This window comes from Rhinatrema bivittatum, chromosome 9, assembly GCF_901001135.1.
Source record: "Rhinatrema bivittatum chromosome 9, aRhiBiv1.1, whole genome shotgun sequence".
Classification (NCBI taxonomy): domain Eukaryota; kingdom Metazoa; phylum Chordata; class Amphibia; order Gymnophiona; family Rhinatrematidae; genus Rhinatrema; species Rhinatrema bivittatum.
Genome location: NC_042623.1, coordinates 22,156,307 through 22,177,716, shown reverse-complemented (window position 1 = coordinate 22,177,716; position 21,410 = coordinate 22,156,307). Strand labels below are relative to the sequence as shown.

Genomic DNA, 21,410 nt, shown 5'->3' with positions numbered 1-21,410 from the left:
CCAAGGGGAGGGGTGGGGGGAGAGAAGCATGGCTGTCATTACAGGGCTAAGTCAGCTGGGAGAGGATAGACATTTTGTAAAAACACCCTAGTTAGCAGCGAATGAAGGCTTGCGACACCACAGCCCAATGAAGGTGGGTTTATGCTTAGGCAGAAGCCCAAAGGAACAGGAGGAAATCTACTGGAAAAAAATATATACAAATAAATAAATCATCATCTGGAGCAGTGGGTTAATGCTGCAATCTAAGAGGGGCGCTCTTGCGCAGCGACAAAATGGCAGCCTGATTTTATGGCTCTCCAAGATTTTGGTAGAATCGAGTACCATTGCTGATTTTTTTTTCAGCATATTTCATCTTTACTTCTTTCTCACAATCTGCAAAGATGTCCGGTTTGAAACCTGGACATTTGCTGTAGCGGCAGGCATCAAGAGGACCAAACAAAACTGGAAGAAGTGGAGAATCAAACTGCGACACTGCTGTTGGCCACGGCCCCTATTCCTCAAACAGCACACAAAATTGACCACCTGCAATGGGATCTTGAGGATTCAGCTAATAGGAACCGAAGGAACAATGTACGCATTCTGGGCATCCCCGAGGGGGCAGAGGGCTCTGATATGCTTGGTTTCCTGGCTACTATTTTCCTGGATTGTCTCCCTATCATCTTTGCTTCACCGTTTGAGATCAAGTGAGCTCACCGGACACCATCACATCTTCTCAAGAATTCCCACTACCTGCGGCCTATAATCTTCAAGCTACTTTGATATCAGCAGACCCTGTAGATTTTGTCTGCGGCTCACACTAAGTTCTCTACAAAAGCCAGTCGCTGCTTTTTGTGCCCGACCTAGCAAAGACCATGGCAAATCAACGCAAGGCCTTTTTGGCCTACAGGCCACGCTTGCAAGCGCTGGGCGCCTGTAATTGCCTGTTTTATCTGGCCCGGATGAGGGTGCATGCCATAATAAAACCCAATCGTTTGAGTCACCGGATGATTGGAATACCTCTCTCTCATCCTTGGAATCCGCTCAGGAGATGATTACCTGACTATGCTCTTCCTCTTCTTTTTGAGCAGGACTGTCTAGTTCTCTTACCTTTTCTCCTGGGCATTAACTTTGACTGTCGGGTTATTTAGCAGTTTCCACTGCTTTTTCGGATATGAAACTGTGACTGCGTTCGGTTTTGGGGTTTTTTCATTGTCACTGCTGCACTTTCAGTTCTAATCTCTGACCTTTTCTTTTTTTTGGTGATGGTGCAGAGATCATTTTCAGCATTTGAATCTTGGCTGACTTCTTCTGTCCTGAGGCCCAAAGTATACAGGCGCTGCCTGTTCCCACACAGGTGGATTCTGCTTTCTGTTTTCATATTCAAGCTATTTTGCCTTTTTTTTTTTTTGAGGGGTATCTCAAAGTAGTATTTTTTATTTTCATGGTTACCTGCTGATTTATATGACCAATATGCAGAGACACACTTTGTTTCAGGGCGACTATAGCTGATATATTAGTTGTTTCTCTAAGCGTCAATGGTTTGTCACTCCCGATTAAAGAGAAGAAAATGTTGTCTTATTTGAAATGTCTGAGAACTGATGTGGCTTTGCTACAAGAAACACTTATCTCCTCTGTAGAATCTCTCAAACTAAAGCAAGACAGGGTGGGGGAAGTGCTCTATAGCCCAGCGATGGGGAAGAAGAGGGGAATTGCTATTTTATTTCACAAACAGCTTGGGGCTCAAGTTTTGAGTCATTCTATAGCTATGGATGGGAGATGGGTATTTGCCTAGGTCTTAATTGGAAATGACAAATTTACCTTCTTTAATTTGTATGCCCCTAATGCTGATGATCCTGCCTTCTTTCAGCAGGTGTCTTCCCATTAGATGGGAGAGGAGTCATCAAAAATAATCATGGGGGAAATTTTAATTTGTCATTGGATCCTCTATTGGATAGACAATCTCAGGCTAGGATAACTTCTTCTAAGGCTCAGACCACTGTTGTTGGTCTTATAGACACAACTTGGTCTTGCAGATCCTTCAGATTGTTTCATCCCACAGAAAAAAAGATTAAACTTTTTTTCTCAGTTCCTCATTCTACATATTCCAGAAGAGATTAATTTTTGGTTTCTGGGAATCTTATGCCAGATGTTAATTATGCTACAATCCACCCAACTTTGATCTCTGATCATGCTGCGGTTGCCATACATATTGCAATCTCTGGCTCGAGGTCTGTGGATCGCTTATGGTGATTCAACTCTAGCCTTCTAGAGGATCCTGGCTTTAAGGCTTTTTTTCTTAAAAGATTGACAAATATTTCTCCCATAACATCACTCCTGAGGTCTCCTTTTAAGGCCACTATCAGAGGAGAGATAATTAGTTACAGCATTACTCTTCGAAAAAAGCAATAACAAGAGCTTTTGCGTTTGCATGATCTTATAGATCAGTTAGAAAAGGCTCATATCGCAAATCCAACTCCAGAGTTATTGCTTCCCTTGTTGAAAGCTAGATATGAATATGACAAGTTGTTGAGTTCTCATGCAGGTAAATCTTTACTTGTTCAAAAGGCTCGATATTATGTTGAAAATTACAAGTGTGGTCATCTTCTAGCAAACTCAGCTTGATCAACAGTTTAAACTGGAGAGACCTATCACACCTGAGGAAATCTCAGTTGCTATATCTGCGTTGAATGGTGGGAAGGTGCTAGGGCCAGATGGTTTTTTAGTGGACTTTTATAAGGCATTTCGGGATAATCTAATTCCTAAGTTACTTAAGTATTACTCCACTATGATGATGCTTTCCTTGCCAGATCCACTCTTTTCTGAAGCCTATATAGTGGTGCTACCAAAGCCAGGGAGAAAGCCTGCATTAGTCTTCAATTACAGACCGATTTCCTTATTGAATATGGACTATAAAATATTTGCTAAGATTTTGACTTCTCATCTGGTTATTCTTATGGGAGAATTAATCCATCCAGACCAGTCTGGTTTCATAAAAGATCGGCTTATCTCAAATAACTCCCACTTATTTCTCCATGTTCTTGAACTAGCTAAGTAACTTTTCACCTAAGATAACTCTTTCCCTGGATGCTGAAAAAGCTTTTGATAGGGTCGAGTGGGATTTCTTTTTGCTACTTTACAGTGGTTTGGATTTGGTCCTTTGTTTCTGGTGAGCATATTGGCTTCTCTACCACCACTCACTAGCTTGCCTATATGTTAATAGCAGACTCTCCTCCAGATCTCTCCATTTTTATTTAACCCGGCTTTGGAACCATTACTATTGGCTATTCACCAAAATCCGGATACTGAGGGAATGGATGTGGATACAGAAACATATAAATTATCCGCTTATGCTGATGATGTTCTGTTGTATGACAAAAATCCAAGAGGTATGCTTCCTCACGTTTTTTCTCTCATATCTTCATATTCTGTTATTGCAGATAATTGGGTAAATTGGAATAAGATGGAGGTATTACCCTTAAATATAATGGGTAGACAAGAGGATATAACTGCTTATTTCAAAGAGCAACTGAAGGGCTTAAATTCTTGGGAATATTATTTTTCAATACCCTTTTGCGTATTATTACATGTAAATCTTCTATTCTGCAAATACTTGAGAAATCCTTTCTTCAATTGTCCCCCTTATATCTAACATGGTGGGACAGACAATACTATTAAAATGATCTTAGCTCCTAGATTGAATGTTATATTTTTCATGGTCCCAATCTTTTTCTCCACTGATTTTTACAAGCATATAGACCATTTGCTGCTTAGTTTTTTGTGGCAGCACAATTTGCTGTCTCTAATTTGAAAGCTGATAGGAGCAAGGGTAGGGTCAGCCTCCCTGATTTTTATCATCATTTGACCTATATTCTATAACAGGAATATTTTTGGATGTTTGAATCTCTACACTTCAGTCCCAGTTGGTTACGTTTAGAATGTTCATTGGTCTCCATTTTCCCTTTGAAGCTCTCCTCTGGATGTCTCTCCCTCCTGCCTTTGCCTTGCATCCCATCATACATTCAATCCATACAGCGTTTTTACTTCTGGAATTTTTTTCTCCCAAATGGAAATTCCCAACTTTTACCTCCCCATGGTTCCATGCCAATATCCACACTGATGGTAAAAGTTTAAATTGGTCAGTGTGGACATCTTGAAAGTTATACAAGGCAGGCTTAGGCCCATCTCGTTATTGGACTTGTAAATTGCCTAATGCTACTTTGTCACACTAGTTGTTTTTTTGCTCCATACTCCAACAGTTTTGACAAAATATGTGGAGTATTATTTCTAGGATTTTACATCTACATTGCCTGATTACTTACAGCATTGTAATTTTGTGTGCAGTTGCCTTCCCGTCCTATCTTCCTGCTCCTAGTAGGAAACTATTGAATTTTTTTCTAGTGATTACTGTCAAATTAATTTTGTCTTTTTGGAAGAATATTGATCTACTTGATGAGCATTATTGGAGGAACACAATATGTATGTACTGTAAATATGAAAAGGCAGTTGCTATAAAATTCAATCGCCTTGATTCATTGTCTTTGGTGTGGAAACCTTTGGATGCTTTTTTTGAATCTTCTGCGTTACCGAAATTGGCAAGAGCTACCGTGTATTTCAATATGTAACACTGTTATTGTATATGTTTCTTCATTGCTTGTGGGTTTTGGTCCTATTTTATTTCTTCTCTTTGGTTCTTTTCTCTTTTTCAACACATTGACTGCTTGTCATTTATTTTTCCTTGGTGTGTTTTTTGAAATAATAAAGATATCCGAACTGAAAAAAAATGCTGCCATCTAAACTGCAAGCCTAGAACCTCTCGGAGATTATCAGATCACCGTGGTTGGTGGCACAGTGCCAACTCTACTGTCGTCTTTCTGGAAGAGAGAAAGTGAGCATGGGCTGTGACCGGGGAATAACGCACATGCAATTCACTGCTTGATAAAGTACCTTCCCAAACGTGCACAAAATCAGAGTTACAAAAATTAGGCAGTGATGCCAACGCAAGTGCTCAGAGTACAAATACTCAAACGTGATATGTGATCCTCTAAGCAAGACTCTCGGCCACAAATATCAGGCTGTTGCTTCAGCCACAGAGTGCAGCGTTACAGTGATGGGCTTTGGTGAATATCAGCATACAGGAAAGGCTTGTTGCAATAAAACGAACAATGACAGAGCATTACAATCTGCAGTAGCGAAAATGGATTATAGGTTGATCATTGCATTCACTTATTTTACTGTATTTTAATTAGATTTTATTTATTGCTTCTTATTTGAATGCGTTTCACTGTGCAGGTGATTTAATTTTATTGTTAACTGCTATGATTGCTGCTGAACCGTGGTTTATCAAATTGATTAAACTAAACTGAACACCGCTACATAACCATACAGTGACTGGCTATGAAGTGAACAATCCCCCTGGGGCAGCATGAGGGGAAAAAATGCAGTCTAGTATCTGGTGTATGATCCAAGAGATTGCCCAATACTCATGAGCTGAAATCCTAACTCCATGGGACCTTTAACTAAGTCCATACTTGTGTTTAACAACATAGCTCCTTCTTTGGAAGTGGTTATTTGTACCATTTTTGCCCCAGAGGTTCCTAGGTGCATTTTTGCCCCTGAGGTTCCTATGTGCATGTTTCTGAAGTATTAAACAGAAAAGTACATTAACATCCACCGTAACCCAAAGTTCTTCTTATTGTCAGTGACCAGTTCTGGTGAAAATTATCACCAAATGGAGTAAACGAATGACAAGAAACAGCAGACGTGCCAGGGAAGATATCAGAAGACAGTATGCAACCGATTACCTGCTTGATCTTGTTGCGCGAGTTGGTAATGCGCTCCGTGATGCTCTGGTACGTACGGATAGCCGTGGTAAGCTCGGTGTAGTGCTGAACGATCAGTTCATCCAGGTCATGGTCGCACTTATCATAGGCTTCCTCCAAGCGGCCCTTCTCCGTCTCCCGATCCTCCACATCATCACTGGTAGACAGAGTCCTACACACCCCAACCAGATAAAAAAAAAAAGGCACACATCATTCCCTAGTAAAAAAAAAATTCACAAGTTAAATCAATATTAGGCAGTGATGAGTGGCAACTAGAGTGCCATCCTCAGCAGCGTAGTGATTAAGGAAAATGATAAGACACCAGAAAATCTTTAGAAAAGCACAGAACAAAAAAAAAAAAGAAGTGACAACTCAAGAGTGAGCACCTGGTGGGCGGCACTGCAGTTCAGGTCTCCCACTCAGCTGGGATGGTGGAGCGATGCAGGGTCACACAAATGATGCCCTCAGACCCCAGAGTAAGGGAAGACAACTGCTGCTGTCAGCCTTAGTAGCCCAGAAGCAGTGCTCAGGGGCTTGGCCCTTAAAGGCAGCTTCTCTTCAAGCTCTTAGCCAGCAAAGAGGACCTGTAAGTGCCCAAGTAATCATCCCTAAGAGCGGTGGAAAGAAGGCTTAACCACTTTAAAATGAGAATGTGAACATGGATCTTTGAGATTCAGCTTGCAGCCTTTCATAGAATAACAATAATAAATGTCAAGCAACTAGCTGTAGCCAGTGCTGTCTGACAAACATATTAACTCAGCATCACCATGAAAAGAAGAATGTCTAAGTAACCTAAAAAAAATGGGGGAAGGGCAGCCCCTGAGAAGGATTTACAAGGAGCAAAAACAAACCCCGCCTTTCCATGCCACGTCACGTAATGCGTTCTGCTCCGCTTCGGCAGGGGGTCTTTGCTGTCCACGGGACTCTCACCGAAATCCGCTTTGTAATTAAAGTGCAGAAAGGCCTACAGAACAGCTGATGTCAGACAGACTACAGGCCACAAGAACCGCCCGAGGAAAGGAACAGCGGCCCCCATTTAACAGGAGAAGCCGAAGCGGCGGCTGAGATACCACCAGGACAAAGAGAGAGAGCAGCAGTTCTGGAAACATTTTACGTTTGCTCATCTTGCAGGGGGGACCGCATTATGTGCAGAGCTTTCCTGCTGGTTTTGGACTGGAAGGGAACCCTCCAAGGCTGAACCTTTCACAGACCCCCCCCCCCCCCCCCCTGCAGCTGGCAAGTCCCCTTTCTGCCCAGATAGGCTCACATCCTATCAGCCCTGAAGGTTGAGAGAAAAATATATGCATTTTTATGGGCTACCACCAGGCCATCGGTAGTGGCCCATGGCCTAGCGATTGTAAACGGAGCTGGCAGTAAGGGTCGTACAACCACGAAGCTGGCCTCTAGGTGTACGGTGCTGAATAATCTCCTAGGCGCACATGAGCCAAAGTAATAAACTGTGCTGAGGCTTAGCGCTGGTTTAACACCCTTTGTTGTAGTGCTAAAATAACTTTCAATGCGATAAAGGATTTTAGCACTGAAAAAATACTTCAATTGCATGCAAAAGAACAAGCAAATGAGCTTTAGCAATGAAATTAGCAAGTATTTCATTGCTAAACAAATGCAATAAGTTATTTAGTGCTGAAAGTTTTAAGAACATAAGAAATGTCATGCTGGGTCGCAGCAAGGTCCATGAAGCCCAGCATCCTGTCTCCGACAGTGGCCAGTCCAGATTGCCAGTTCCTGGCAGACCCCATACAGTAGATCTAATTCCTGTTACTCACTCCCAGGGAGGGCAATGGATTTCTTTAGGCTTCCTGGCTAATAAATGTGCCGTGGACTTTCTCCAGGATCTTGTCCAAGCCTCTTCTAAACCCCATTATGCTAATCACCTTGATCACATCCTCTGGCAGCAGATTCCACAGCTGGATGGTGCGCAGAGTTAAAAAAGTACTTGGGGTGTGGTGCTCACTTTTTACTTCATGGTAAGGGTTGAAATAAACTCACTGCTAAACTTCCACCTTAAGGGTCTGAGGTAAAGCACTGAGGCCATTTTGACTGGTACGAGAGGCACAAAATATTGCTGCTCTTCCAGCTGCATCGCCACTGCTGGGTCTCTTGCTTCTTCTGGCCTAAGATCAGTTTTTCTTTTTTAAAATGGAATATATAACCATTTTTTATAATCTTTCTTGAGGATTTCAGGCAAGGAAGGCGGCACCCCCAGGTCAGTCTCCAGGGCCACGGGTGTGCCATGTTCACAACACACAACTTGGGACTGCCAGGGAACGTCATGCCTCGCTACTGGCTCCGCTCAAGGGTGAAAGGGCACCCTCTGAGGTGCACAAGACCAACACGGATCCTGCCTGGCACGGTGAGGCTCCTGAAGACACTGGTATTTCCTGGCTTCTGGATCCTTCCAGAATGCTGTGGGCTTTGTGGGAAGTGGGCAGTAAGCTACTTTCGCCTGTTACTTTCGGCACGTGATGCTGGCAGTGAAAACGTTGCACCCTCAGCAGAGAATGGGATGGGAACTGATGAAGCAGGATTTCTGTGCCACTGCTGGCATTGCCTAATGTGATGGGGGTGGGGGGTGAGCGACAGGCTCTTCTGTCACCAGCCCTGGAGGAGATGGGAAGCATTTGCGCTCCCTCGCTGTCCAGGTCACGCGTGATGCCGAGATGAAGATAACGAACGTGGTCGCTAAGTTTCCTGGCTGTAGCCACGATTCGTACATCCTGTCACAGCTGGCGAGTGGCACTAATTTTGCAGAGGGGAAAAATATGGTGATGACTTTGTACGTGTGGCTCATGGGTCTTCTGGTCTCCCTGTGAAACTTAGAATTCTTCTACCTGGAATGCCGTGACCCCCCTCATCCCGTCGCACTGCCCGCCGTCCTGGCATTAGGACTCGCATAGGCAGGACCTGCTACTGCTGGAAACTGCATTAAACTAAACTAAGCCCTGTGGCATGGGGGTCTGTACAGAGACTCCTCTATGCCCACCTGCTGCAGCGACTGACACCACGGTGACAGGCCGCAGAAGGGTCATCAATGACTACTTTTCACCTCCGTCTCCTCTGTTACCCGTCTGGTAGGGAGAGCATTGAAAAGCGATAAAGTCCTGTTTGGGGTGGGAGCTGCTGGGAGGTCTGAAAGAGCCTCAAAGGCCTGTAGTGAGTGATGGGAGCTGGTGGGTTGTTATTAGGTATCAAATGTCATGTCAGGCAGAGGGGCTGGGATTAACAAGACATGGGTTTCTATTTCAGGTGCTGGGCATCAGTGGCCTGCGATAAATGTGGATCAGGGACTGGTGGGGTGTGTAGCAAGGATACAAAGGCCTGGGTGGTTATTTAATGGTATTTTTTCTTTCTAGGATCTGTTGGAGCTTTCCCTGGAGTTAACCTGTCTTTGGCACATCTGCCGTGTTTATTGTTTAGATGATCAAAAAGTTTCAATTTTTATATTTCTCATTTGAGAAATCTCATACCCAGAGGATCTGGTACCCTGGTGTCCTGTTACTCCCCTCGACCCCCACGGGATCTGGTACCTGGGTACCACACACAGAGGGCCTGTTGCCATGACTTTCTTCCTAAGGGGCATGGTGCCCTGTAATCCCCATGGTAACCTCACCTAGAGGGCCCTGATTTCCCTATTCCCAAAGAGCATGATGCCTTATTCTTGCCACTCCCAAGAGAGTCTGTTATTGTAATAACCTCACCAAGAGGGTATGGTATCCTGGCATTCCTCCCCCACCCCCAGAGGTTCAAACTGGGTGTCTCTCCTGGCAGCCCTACAGGCCATAAATGACAGGGAAGGTAGACCCAACCCAATATTTAAAAAAAAAAATTTAAAAAAAGGTAATAAAATGAAAGACACTGAAGAAAATGTCTATTGCCAGCAGTCCTTTGAAGATGAACCCAGCCAAGAAAAAGTGAACATAATCCAAGTTGGAAAGGCAGGGGTCAAATGAAAGAGCATGTAGAGCAGTGCGGCATTAAAAAAAGGCATTAGAGCTGCTGAAGCAACCAGCAGCAGGATCCAGATGAGAAGTATTTTAGTCCACGAGCAGCAAAACAGGCAGAGAGAGATGTTAAGAAGACCCCATGCAGAGGATCCCATGGAAAGGATGAGGAAATAACCTGCAAAAGATGGCAAAACAGCAGGTCACATGGAACAACACAGGGGTTCTCTCCCAAGGACATCGTACATTGCACGTCGCCTTTCAAGATGATTGTGTTAAGAAAATGCCCACACATCCCTTTCACTGTCACACAGACCTGGGGATGACACAAATCAGCCCCACCCTCCATAGGCAGAACGTCCAACCAGTTTTGCCTTTGAGCTCAGCTGCTGAAACACATCCTTCCTTTGCCGGTCTTCAGAGATGCAAGGGGTCCTGGAAACAGTGACAAATGTTCTCCACTGCCCTTTTCAATGTTTTCGTCATGTCCAACAGGAGCAACAAAGAGAGGGGACCTTCGGAGCAGATCTTCACCCAGGACTTGGCACAGGCCTCTTCATGGGACGTTGTCTCTCTGTTGTAAGATGCAGAGGATGATGTACTAATCACCTCCTGAGGGCACATGAGTGAGATGGTTCTGATGAGAGTCTGGTTCGGTGTGGCCCTTCTAAATGAAAGCTCTCTCTCAGGGCACTTTTGACATCGTCTGCTGCACCTTGCATGCAGCCTCCTACATTGGGCACTTCATCTTTCAGCTTCCAGATAGCATGGAGGCTCTCCCGCATCGCTTGACGCATATACCCCCATCTCTCTTCTTAGAGGTCACCTTCCTGGCGTCATCCTCTCGTCCTCTCTCTCCTAGCATGAAAACACATCAGTAATTAGCCCCTGCACCTTAGATATCATAGAGGGCTCTAGGGGTGCACAGACTTCTGGCTCCATGTGTAAAGGATAGCGGGTGTGTGAGCCTTTTGTGTTGCAGCGTAGTTGATGCAGCCTCTAGGGCAAACTCCCGAGGCCTACGCCGGCAGCTGGCGAACACACCCTCTAGTGGTGGTACAGTCTGGAGCTTCACCTTTACCAGCCACCTCTCCCCTCTGCAGGTAGAGCCCTGGGGTTCTGGCAGCCGGCGGGACTTAGGCAGGTCCCTAGGGCAAGGATGATAACTAAAGTCCAAAAAACACACCGTGGTCAAGACAGGCAGCAGAGTAACAAAGTCAGAGACAGAGCAAGATCGGGGCAGGCACCTAACAAAAGTAGTCCGGTCCAGGCAAGGGGCCACGTCCAGGCAGCAGGCAATCATGGTCAGGTCCAGGCATGGGGGTCAAGATCCAGAGAGACAAGCCAAGGGTGGACAACGACACATTGAAGACATTGGGCAAGATGAGCTGGACAAGGAAAACTGGAAGAGACCAGGCTGGACGAGGCAAGGCTGAAAAAGGCACAGGAACCCAGGAATACTAGACAACACTCTGCAAGACAGAAGACCCGTTGCCGAGGCAAGGTACCGCTGCAAGATCCTGGCTTAAATAGGCCGGTCAGCGAATAGAGAGCGCCACTCAGCGTTTCCCACCACGGGGCCCATATAAGGAAGATCTCGGTCAGGAGAAGCTCGGTGGTGTGTGGCGCTGTGCTCGGCAGCGGCATCCCAGCCTCAGGACCGTGCAGATGGCAAACTGGACTGCTCACGGCGGCACTGGTGTGCGAGTACAGCAGCTCGCAGAGCCATCCCACAAGCCGTGATCCTAACACCATGATAATTGTCCCAGTATCTGGAATGGGGACCTCTGAAGAGAAATCAATTTCAGAAGCTTGCAATTATTCTAAGGAATCCATGGCATTTTTTCTTCCCCCTCATGCACCACAGTAATGTTGTGAAGATGCGATGCTACAATTTGCTCTTGAGAAAAAGGCCCCTGACGAGATGAACCCGTATGGGTTTATCTCTGCAGTTTCAGCTATGGTTGGGGGAGCAACATCTGCTGGACTGATGCCAATTGCACCACTTGCTCACCTCGGAGAAAAAAAGAAACCATGAGAAAAAAGAAACCACAAAAAAAAAAAAACATTTTCAGTATTAAGCTAAATGTAGAGCTGTGTAATGGGCTACAGCGGTATGAAAAATTCTTCTTACCTACAGGAACCAAGCTCACACCTGAGCTGAGTCAGTACCAGTGGGCATTTCATGCAGAATCATTGTCCACCACCAGATTCTCCAGTGGCCTCAACTCAATAGTGGCCAATGGGCCTTCTCTGTTATGTTGCTGGGACTTATCTGTCACATCCTGATGGATGTTATGGAACTGATGCTACATCTGCTTCACATTAACCTGGCCAATTCCCCGGCTGTTGATGTCCAGATTTCAGACTTCTGTGATATCTTCCTGCTGTACAGCAAGTCCTCCTTCTACGCCCTGAAGTGATCATCACTGAGACGCATCCGCACACCATGCCTTGCCTCAGTCAACAGTTGTGTGTCCCTACCTGCCCAACCACTCCTCCCAAGTCCAGCCCCTCTTCCCAATCACCTTCTCTTCACCCCCATACTAACATCCTCCTGCTCTCTTCTCCACCCCTCTGTCTTCCCTCCACTGCTCTCCTGCCCTCTCCATTCTCATCTCCCTCCCCTGGCTACTCTCTTCTCTCTCGGTCAAGACACTCCTCCTATACGCTCTCTGTTCAATCACCCTCCTGTCACGCCCATCCACTCCCCCTCGGGCACTGCCACTTCCACACTCCATTCGCATACCACTCTTGAGCTATCCTTGCTTTCAGGGACCTAAACAGAAAGCAGATAATACAAAAGAAACAACAAAAACCTTCAATCTTCTGAGCCACTTCCAAAACTCAAAAGGACAACAGGATGAGAAACCAAAAAGAATGACCAAAAAAAAAAAACCAAGGAGACAGCACTCAGAAATTGCACATTCAAACACTTCTCTCCATTGAATAGGCGAGAGCTCGCCTCCACCACACAACACTGATAGCACTTCCTGCAGACGGCTGCCATTTATTCCAAGGCGGCATTGAGTGGGCGAGAAAATGTTTGATCCGAGCAACGTTAAAAAGCCAATAAAAAGTTAGGAAAAGATTGAGTGCACTTTTGATGCTAATGTTAGTTTTATTTCATTACTGCATAAGTAAACTTTACTTCTCTCTCAGCACAGAAGCAAAGTTTATTTTGGTTCTACTGTACTTTTCCTCATGAGTGCTTTTTTGTAAATTTTATTTCCATGTGTTATGCATATAAGTAACTTATTACATCACAAGGATGTAAAAACAACATTAACCAGCGGCCTCACAGAGGGGTAAAAGCCATGCAGGGTACCCACTCACCCAATAAGGAGCATTCAGTCACAGGGCAGACCGAACGGATGACTTTCCCCCACAGCACGCTCACCATTCCAAGCCAAAGTATTATCTTTATTTATGCACCTGCTCTATTTACAGATTCTCCCAACCGTATAATTAGGAACTGCGGCAACACAGTGACACTAATTGAAAAGTAAGGAGGGGGAGAGCAGTTCTTACAGGTGCAAACTCTGAAATGCGAGCGAGCACAAAGTAAGGGCTGAGCAGCACGCAAAACGAGGATGGTGCCTGTCTTCCAGGCTCTGGCCTGCCACCTAGGAGAGTTTCGGATGAAGTCAGTAGAACTGACAGGCATAGCAGGCCCCAAAAGAGAGCTTCCGCGTGATTAAAGTGATGGCAATGGCTAAAGCTGCTCTACTTAACGCTAAAATAACTTCGGTATTACAAAGTTCTGCTCATTAGATTTTAGGTAGGGTGGTCACAGACAGTGAAGGTCAAATCACTGTCAGGACAATGCAATATCCGCGCGGGAAAAAAAAAAAAAAACGGGCGCTTATAATTGTGCGCCCGCTTTCCTAACGTGCGTCCATCCACCTCTCCCGGGCGCGCAATGCTATAGGCTAATGAGCCGCTGCGTTAAAAAGGAGGTGCGGGGGGTCACGTGATGTGGTGAGCTTAGCAGCAGCAAAAACTCTGAGCTCCGACCGCCACCCCTGATGCATCCCTCCCCATCCTCTTCTAATTTCTCTTGTATGCCTCTGTGAGCTATCACTGGATTCCGCAGATACCCAGGATCACGAGTGAGTGGCCCTTATATCTCTTATGGCGACAAGGACGGCGAGAAAAGAAAAAGAAAAAGTACGGCCTCCAGATACCAAGATGGCCGCCGCAGCCCCAGACACCGACGGCCTACCCGCTGAATCCCTGGAGGAAAAAATATCTCAAGCGGTGGTGGCGGCACTTGATGTAAGACTCCACCAGTTATCGGAGCAAATAGCAGAGGTGAGAGCCTCTCTTACCGATTTTGACTCGCGGATCGAACATGCCGAAGGCCGGGTCAGTCTCGTGGAGGATGATGTCGGCGCGCTTGAGAGGAAAGTAGCGGAGCTAGAAAAAGCGGCGTTGGTAGCTACAGAAAAGCTGGACGATTTGGAAAATCGCTCACGCCGCAACAACCTGCGGTTTGTGGGGTTTCCTGAGTCGTTAGCGGAACCAGACCTTCCCCATCTTCTGGAAGCCTGGCTTTTGGGCCTGGTACCATCTCTGGCCTCCCCCTCGGGGGGCTTGCTTGAGCGTGCCCACCGCATTGGCAAGAAACCTGCAGATGCCCAGAATACCCGTCCCAGGGTGATCATTACCCGCTTTCTGCACTTTGCCCACAAAACCCTAGTGCTCCAGCAGTATCGGAAGCAAAAGGAATTTTTCTATGAGACTTTCAAGATCTTGGTCTTTCAGGATTTTTCGCCTGCAGTTACCTTGAAGCGCAAAGCCTTTCACGAGGTCTGTTCCACACTTGTTGCCAAAAAAATTCGGTTTTCTCTACTATACCCAGCTCAACTCCGCATCGCATATCAGGGATCTTGGCAATCCTTTTTGTCAGCGGAGGAAGCGAAAGCGTATGTTCAGAATCTACAAGAGCTATCTGGGGATGATGCTCCTTGAATAATATTCCCAGACTTTGGAAGAGGATGACTTCAATTATTTTTGGCTAAACTCATCGGACTTTAGTTTTGCCTAGATTTTGCTTGGACTATTTACAGTACGCTTTATCTTTTTTATTTTTTTTTTTCTCGTTCCTCTAGGGCTTAGCCTGTGCAAGACTGGCTACTTGTCCTTTCGCCATGGGCTCATGGCGATTACCGGAGTTTTTCTGCGCTATATGGCTGAGCCCGGGTCCTTAATGTTTGGCTAGGCACTGCATATTTTGGTTGAGTTCATTTTCTGTGCTATAGGGATAGCGCAGGGGTGGGGGTCGAGCACACTGAAGATCTAGTGGCTCCTGGTATGATGTGCATGTGTTGGGGTTGCAACAGTCAGATCACCAGGTTCTGGTCGGTGACAGTGTATCTTTCCATGATGTATGTGGTTTTCTGTTTGCCGGAACCTGGTGAGGGAGGGAGGGAGGTGGGGGGGGGAGGGGGGATGGGGACTACAGGGGTTTTTCAATATATCATGTTTCTGGATTACTTTCTGTTCTACGTGATTACACTGGTATCATGTTCTGAGTGGCTGAGGAGCCTAATGTTTACTTTACCGAGTGAGAATTTACCTGAGATCTATTTCTCCCCTCCGTCATGGGTCTAGAGTTTATTTCATGGACCGTGGCAGGTTTGGGTACTCCAGTCAAGAGGGAAAAGGTGCTTGCCCATCTTCAGAAATTGCATGCTAGTGTTGCATTTTTGCAAGAGACCCATCTCTCTTCTACTGAAGTGGTCAAATTAAAGAAAAAATGGGTTGCTCAAATATTCTATGCCACGGGAACCACCAAAAGTAGGGGGGTGGCTATTTTAGTCAATAAAAATACTGCTTTCCGAGCTCAAGCAACAGAGGTTGACCCTAATGGGCGGTATTTTTCTTGTGAAGGGTGACCTGATGGGTATGTCCGTTGTTTTAGCCTCTGTTTACGCTCCTAATTCCTATGACCATGGATTCTTTAGCACCCTTTTGACTCAACTCTCCAAATTTGGCCCATGCCCCATTGTTTTGGGTGGTGATTTGAATATAGTCACGGACCCGCAATTAGATAGATCTCCCTCATTGGGTGGCCACCCCCTGAGCGAGCGGAAGGGTCCGGTGTTTCTCAGTAAACATTTGCGGTTATTAGACTTATGGCGGGTCTTGCACCCGGGGGAATGCGACTTCACGCATCTGGCGAGGGCGCATTCTACCCGCTCCCGCATTGACTACTTATTGATCTCGGAAAGCTTGTTTCCTAAATTTGTCAAGGCTTCCATTGGATCGTTGGTGATCTCGGATCACTGCCCAGTCATAGGGGCGATGTGTATGCAAGACTCCGCCACTCCCACACAATGGCGACTTCCCTCCCACTTGAATACTGATCCTGAATTTCCCAAATTTTTGAGGCGTAAATGGCAGGATTTCATGTTTTTCAATGCCCAGCATACTACTGACCCTGTACTATTGTGGGAAACAGGTAAAACTGTATTACGGGGTGAAATTATTAGTTATGCTAGTCATAAAAAGCGAAAAGCGGCAGAGGCTATTATCTCCTTAGAGAAGAAACTTCAAGCTCTTAAACGCCAGCTGAATAGGGGAGGAGAAGAATCAGTGCTCTCCCAATATAAAGCAGTTCAATTAGCGCTGAATAACCTTCTTCATGCTAGAGCGGAAAGGTCCCTGCGTTTTCGGCAATATACTTTTTTCCAATATGGAAATAAAGCGGGGGGCCTCCTGGCCCGTCTTCTCCGGGCTCAAGAGACTTCTAAATTTATAGCTAATCTGAAGACTCCTAGTGGGGAGGTAAAATCTAAATCTTCGGACATTGCTCGGTTGTTCTCTGAGTATTATCATGGCCTGTACTCGGCTGAGCAGGTAGATGAGTTGGCTGTTCAGGAATTTCTTCACACCCTCCCATTACCTACTCTAACAGAGGACCAGCGTCTCTCCCTCAATAGCCCCATTATGTTGTCCGAAGTGTTGCTAGCCATAAAGGTTTTGAAAGATAATAAAGCCCCTGGCCCGGATGGCATGTCTGCAACGTTTTACAAGGCTCTATCTCAGGATATTGCCCCAACTTTACAAGCTCTATTTGAGCCGATGGCCACTCGATGCTCTATGCCAGCCTTGATCCGATCGGCTACTATTGTAGTGTTACCCAAACCAGGCAGGGATCCTCTACTGGCCTCTTCCTATCGACCAATTTCCCTTCTGAACTTAGATATTAAACTCTATGCTAAGATACTAGCTACCCGCCTTCAGCCCTTTATGCCTCAGCTTATTTCCCCGGGGCAGGTTGGCTTTGTAGCGGGTAGGAGGTCTGCGGTAAACATACATAAGGTACAGGCTGCCCTGGAGAACTGTCATAACTCTTCTCTTCCTGATCCCCTTCTAGTGACGTGTGATGCGGAGAAGGCGTTTGACAGGGTGGCCTGGCCCTTCCTTCGACAGGTTCTTGTTAAAATGGGCCTCACTGGGAGGATTTTTGAGTATATTACTCTGCTTTATTCTAACCCCACAGCGAGAGTGTTGGTCAACGGTTTGTTGTCTGCAGAGTTTCAATTGGGGAGAGGCACACGACAGGGCTGTCCCCTTTCCCCGTTGCTCTTTATCTTAACAGTGGAGCCTCTTGTTTGCAAATTACAACTTGATGATGGGGTAGAGGGGATCCCTGTTGGGGCGCAGGTCTATAAGACCCTGCTTTTTGCTGATGACATTCTCCTTCTCCTCACCCATGCACGTACTGCCCTTCCGCTGGCCCTGAAGATATTTTCTCACTACCAGTCCCTTTCGGGGTTCAAGCTCAATCTAGACAAAACCGAAGCCCTAGATGTCAGAGGTACACTGGTTCATGGATGGATGGATTTTCCTGTGAAATGGGCGGGGCAAAAAATAAAATACTTGGGGGTTCAACTCAATTCACATCCTGATACTTGGTATACTTTGAATATTCCGCCTGCTATTGCTAAAGGCGTGTCTACTTTACAGAGCTGGCAATCTTTGCCTTTATCGTTACAGGGTAGAATCGCCTTGATTAAAATGGTCCTTGCCCCTCGCCTAATTTATCTACTTTCAATGATTCCATGTCTATTGGTGGCCAAGGACAATCGTAAACTGCAGACTGCAATCCGTCATTTTGTCTGGCGGGGGAAGAGGGCTAGACTGGCTTACACCACGTTGATTGCCCCTAAAGTGCAAGGGGGCCTGGGCCTCCCAGACTTTATGTGTTATTCCCGAGCGGCAAATCTCCGTTTTTTAGGAGATTGGATTTTCGGTTCTTCCCAATATACAGACACGTCCCTCATAAAGGCCTTATGTGCTCCGCTGGATCCCCGCTATGTTCTTCATACTCAGGATGGTGGGTGTCTTGAACGTCAACTAAAGTCTAGGCTGGTTAAAACTATGAGGAAAGTGTGGTTGCATATCCGCTCCGTTCTGGGACTCCCAGTTCAAGTCTCTACTCAATTCCCGTTAGCTAGCCTAATAGATATATCTCCCCTTCCTCCTAAAGCATTTAATCTTTCTGTCTCCATTGGATGGCCCCTGGGGGAATTTTGGTTGCCACAAACCGAACGTTTCAGGTCCTTTCCTCAATGTCAGGAACAACTGGGTATGCGACCGCACCATTTTCTATTATATGGGAACCTGAAAGCAGCTTATAATACTGTGACAAAGGGTACTACGGATCGTATTGACTCTCCTCAATTCTCTGCTTTGGTTGCATGCTTTCGTGCTAAAACTGCCTCATTATCATGTTTATATGCTTATTTGACTGTCCAACATGATTATTGCGTGTATTCTTCCTTGCTTCCTAAGTGGACACGGGATTGTGGGGAAGACTTGACTGTAGCGATGCTTAAGGATGCATATGCTTCCATCCCCAAAATGGTCTCCAGTGTCACGCTACGGGAACTTCAACAACGGGTTTTTCACAGGACTATCATCTCCCCGGCCTGTGCTACGACCATGGGAGTGGTGGAGTCAGATACTTGTCTTAAATGCAAACAACCTGGTGCTACCCTGATCCACTGTCTGTGGTCATGCAATTGCATCCAAGCATTCTGGGAGGATCTAAGGGGCTCCCTAGCAGCTATCTTGGGAACTGACCTTACCTGGTCCTGCTCGTTCTGTCTTCTCAATATTGACTCTGGGGATGCTAGTGTTTCTGTGGATAATATTCTTTTTGTCTCTAAGGCGTGTCTCCTTGCCAAGAAATGTATTCTGCTTAGATGGATTGAACCATCTGCACCAACGCGACCTCAGTGGTCCCACCTCATGATGGAACTCTTCCAACTGGAATATGGCTCTCTTTACAGAAAATATCCACCTCGCAAACGAAGGCATTTCCGGGACATTTGGCAGCCATACTATGCATCTCTCCCAGCTGATGTGCAAAGACTATCACCGCTAGAGCTGGACCTCCCTGCCGCTGGTAATCCGAGTGTTTGATTGTGGGGAATCTGCCAGTTTGCCTTTTCCGAATAGAGCGGTTGGGTTCGGAGCTCTACTTATTTGCCTCTCCATCTGATTTTTGTACCCGGGGAAGGCATACAAGCTCCTCAGTTCTCGATTCGACGGATGCTTTACCAGTGTGATATACAGACTACCTACACAGTAATAATCCAGTTCGCAGTTATTCTATACTGTTGGATAGGGGGGGCGGGGGTAGGGGGACAAGGGTTTGGGATGGTGGGTGAAAATGAATAACCGAAATGTTGAGAGACTTGTGTTTTCTATGTTTTTCTGGCTTGTTTAGATGTTTATTCTCTCAATAAAATTACTTTACAAAAAAAAAAAAAAAAAAAAGGAGGTGCTAGGGGAAACTGTGCGGCCCTAGCAGCTCCTCAGCATCGGGTGCCCAGGAGAAGTGGCTGTGTGCGTGCGAGTTAGGGAAACAGACGCAGCCACAGGTTAGGAAAATGGACGCTTGTAAATTGAGCATCCATTTTCCTAATCTCAAGACTTTTTTTTTTCACGTTGCTGCTTTCTGTGGTTCCTCCAGCTTAATACTGCCAGGGTATTAAGTCGGAGGAACCACAGAAAAGCAGTATTTTCTGCTTTCCTGTTCAACTTTTGGGGCTCCTCAAGATAATGCCAGCTCTGGAGCTGGTGTTAATTTTTTTAGGGTTAAAATGTGCACGTCAAGCGCATGTTTTTTGTTTTTTTTTACATCAGGGGTACTAGCTAATAGCCTCATCAACATGGCATTTACACGTGATAAGTGCTATTAGCTATGCCCTGGTTTGGCCACGCGTTTTGGATGCGCTGACTCCCCCCCCCCCCCCCTTCTGCATCATGGGTTATGGACGCGTGTCCAAAACGTGCGACCAATCCCGGGTTAAAATGTGCACCAGCCTGAGCGCACAGTATTGCGTCAGCCTGTGTGTGAGTTACCGAGCTGTGATATCTGGTAGACCCTAGTTCATTCCTCTCAATCCTCTGTTCCCTTTTGCAAACAAGGAAAAGAGCCTCCTCCCTGGAGAAGGCAAGTCTGAGAGATTACTGGGGGTCTCCTGTTGATGCTGGTGATCTAAGGAAAGCTTTAGGCCTTCAGAAAGGAGATTTTATCCCATTAGTCTTGAAAGCAATGCAAACTACATTTCCTCAGACAGAGCTTGCAGAATGAATATACTCAATTTGGATAGCTGTGAGAAATGCAAGAAGAGGGTTGCTAACTAGATGCATTAGTTTTAAATTATCCTGGGGCGAGAAGTGGCCGGGAGGCAGCTGAAGCCTGGGGGAATTCTCAGTCTGGGCCTGGCCTTCCATACGTGTCAAAATCTATTTGACTGGGATTGCTTCTGGAAGAGCCCGACGGTCGGTCCCAGGCACTAAGAGGAAGAAATACATGAAAAGATTATTTCCTCCTTTGTAACAAAATAGCTGGTTTTGTTGAGATAGAAAGGGGAAGATCTTCCAGCTAGAGAGGACTGCCAGACAATATCCTAAGATCGGGCTAACTGCTAAGAGCTTGACAGGTCCTGCTACAGGAAATCTTGTCAAGGTTGTGTATCCCTTTCCAGTGGCCTCTTCAAAGAAGCAAAGAGCTGGCATGCTTGATGTTTTAATCTGGATTAGTTAGGATTTATTTTGGGATGGGTGAGATCTCCATTGCCTAAATCTATGTCCGCCTCTCTCCCTCTCGCTCCTTGCAGCTTCTCCAGTTTAAACCTTTGGGCCCCAGTCTGTCACTCTATGGTTTCATTTTGGTTTATCATTTTATTAATTTACTGGTGCCAGGTGTTTTTCCCTTATTCTATAGAATTTGATTTAACGCACATATTTTTCTCTGGCCAAGGTTTTTTGGTTTGTTTGTTTTTTTTTAAATTATGGTTTATAAAGGGCTCCATGGGGGTGGATACCTATAAGCGGAGTACCTGAGTTTATGCATGAAAGTGAACATTTCTGGTCATGGTCTGTATTTCATTCTTGAATGCGTTACGTATTTCAATATTTTAATAAGGGTTGTAAACAAAAGAATGGTGCGGGGGTGAGGGGCATCCCGGTGGCTCAGCAGCAGTGCTGTGCACTTCCTCGCAGAAGAGCTGGGTTCAAATCCCAGCTCAGGCTTTGCTCTCTCTCTAGGGATGCTCCAGAGGCGCACACAGCCCCCTTGGGGGATTTAGTCTCAGCCATCCCTCGGCGGAGATGGGCAGGGTTCCCC

The 21,410-nt window shown here is 45.9% G+C and overlaps 1 protein-coding gene across 1 annotated transcript in view; it reads right to left on the bottom strand.

Annotated features, from left to right (window-relative positions):
- Positions 1-21,410, bottom strand: part of EXOC4 (exocyst complex component 4) — a 779,245-nt gene that overhangs the window by 734,100 nt on the left and 23,735 nt on the right. The window contains exon 2 of the mRNA XM_029615101.1: positions 5,781-5,970. Within this exon, the coding sequence (XP_029470961.1) occupies positions 5,781-5,970 (190 nt within the window). The remainder of the gene's footprint in view (positions 1-5,780; positions 5,971-21,410) is intronic.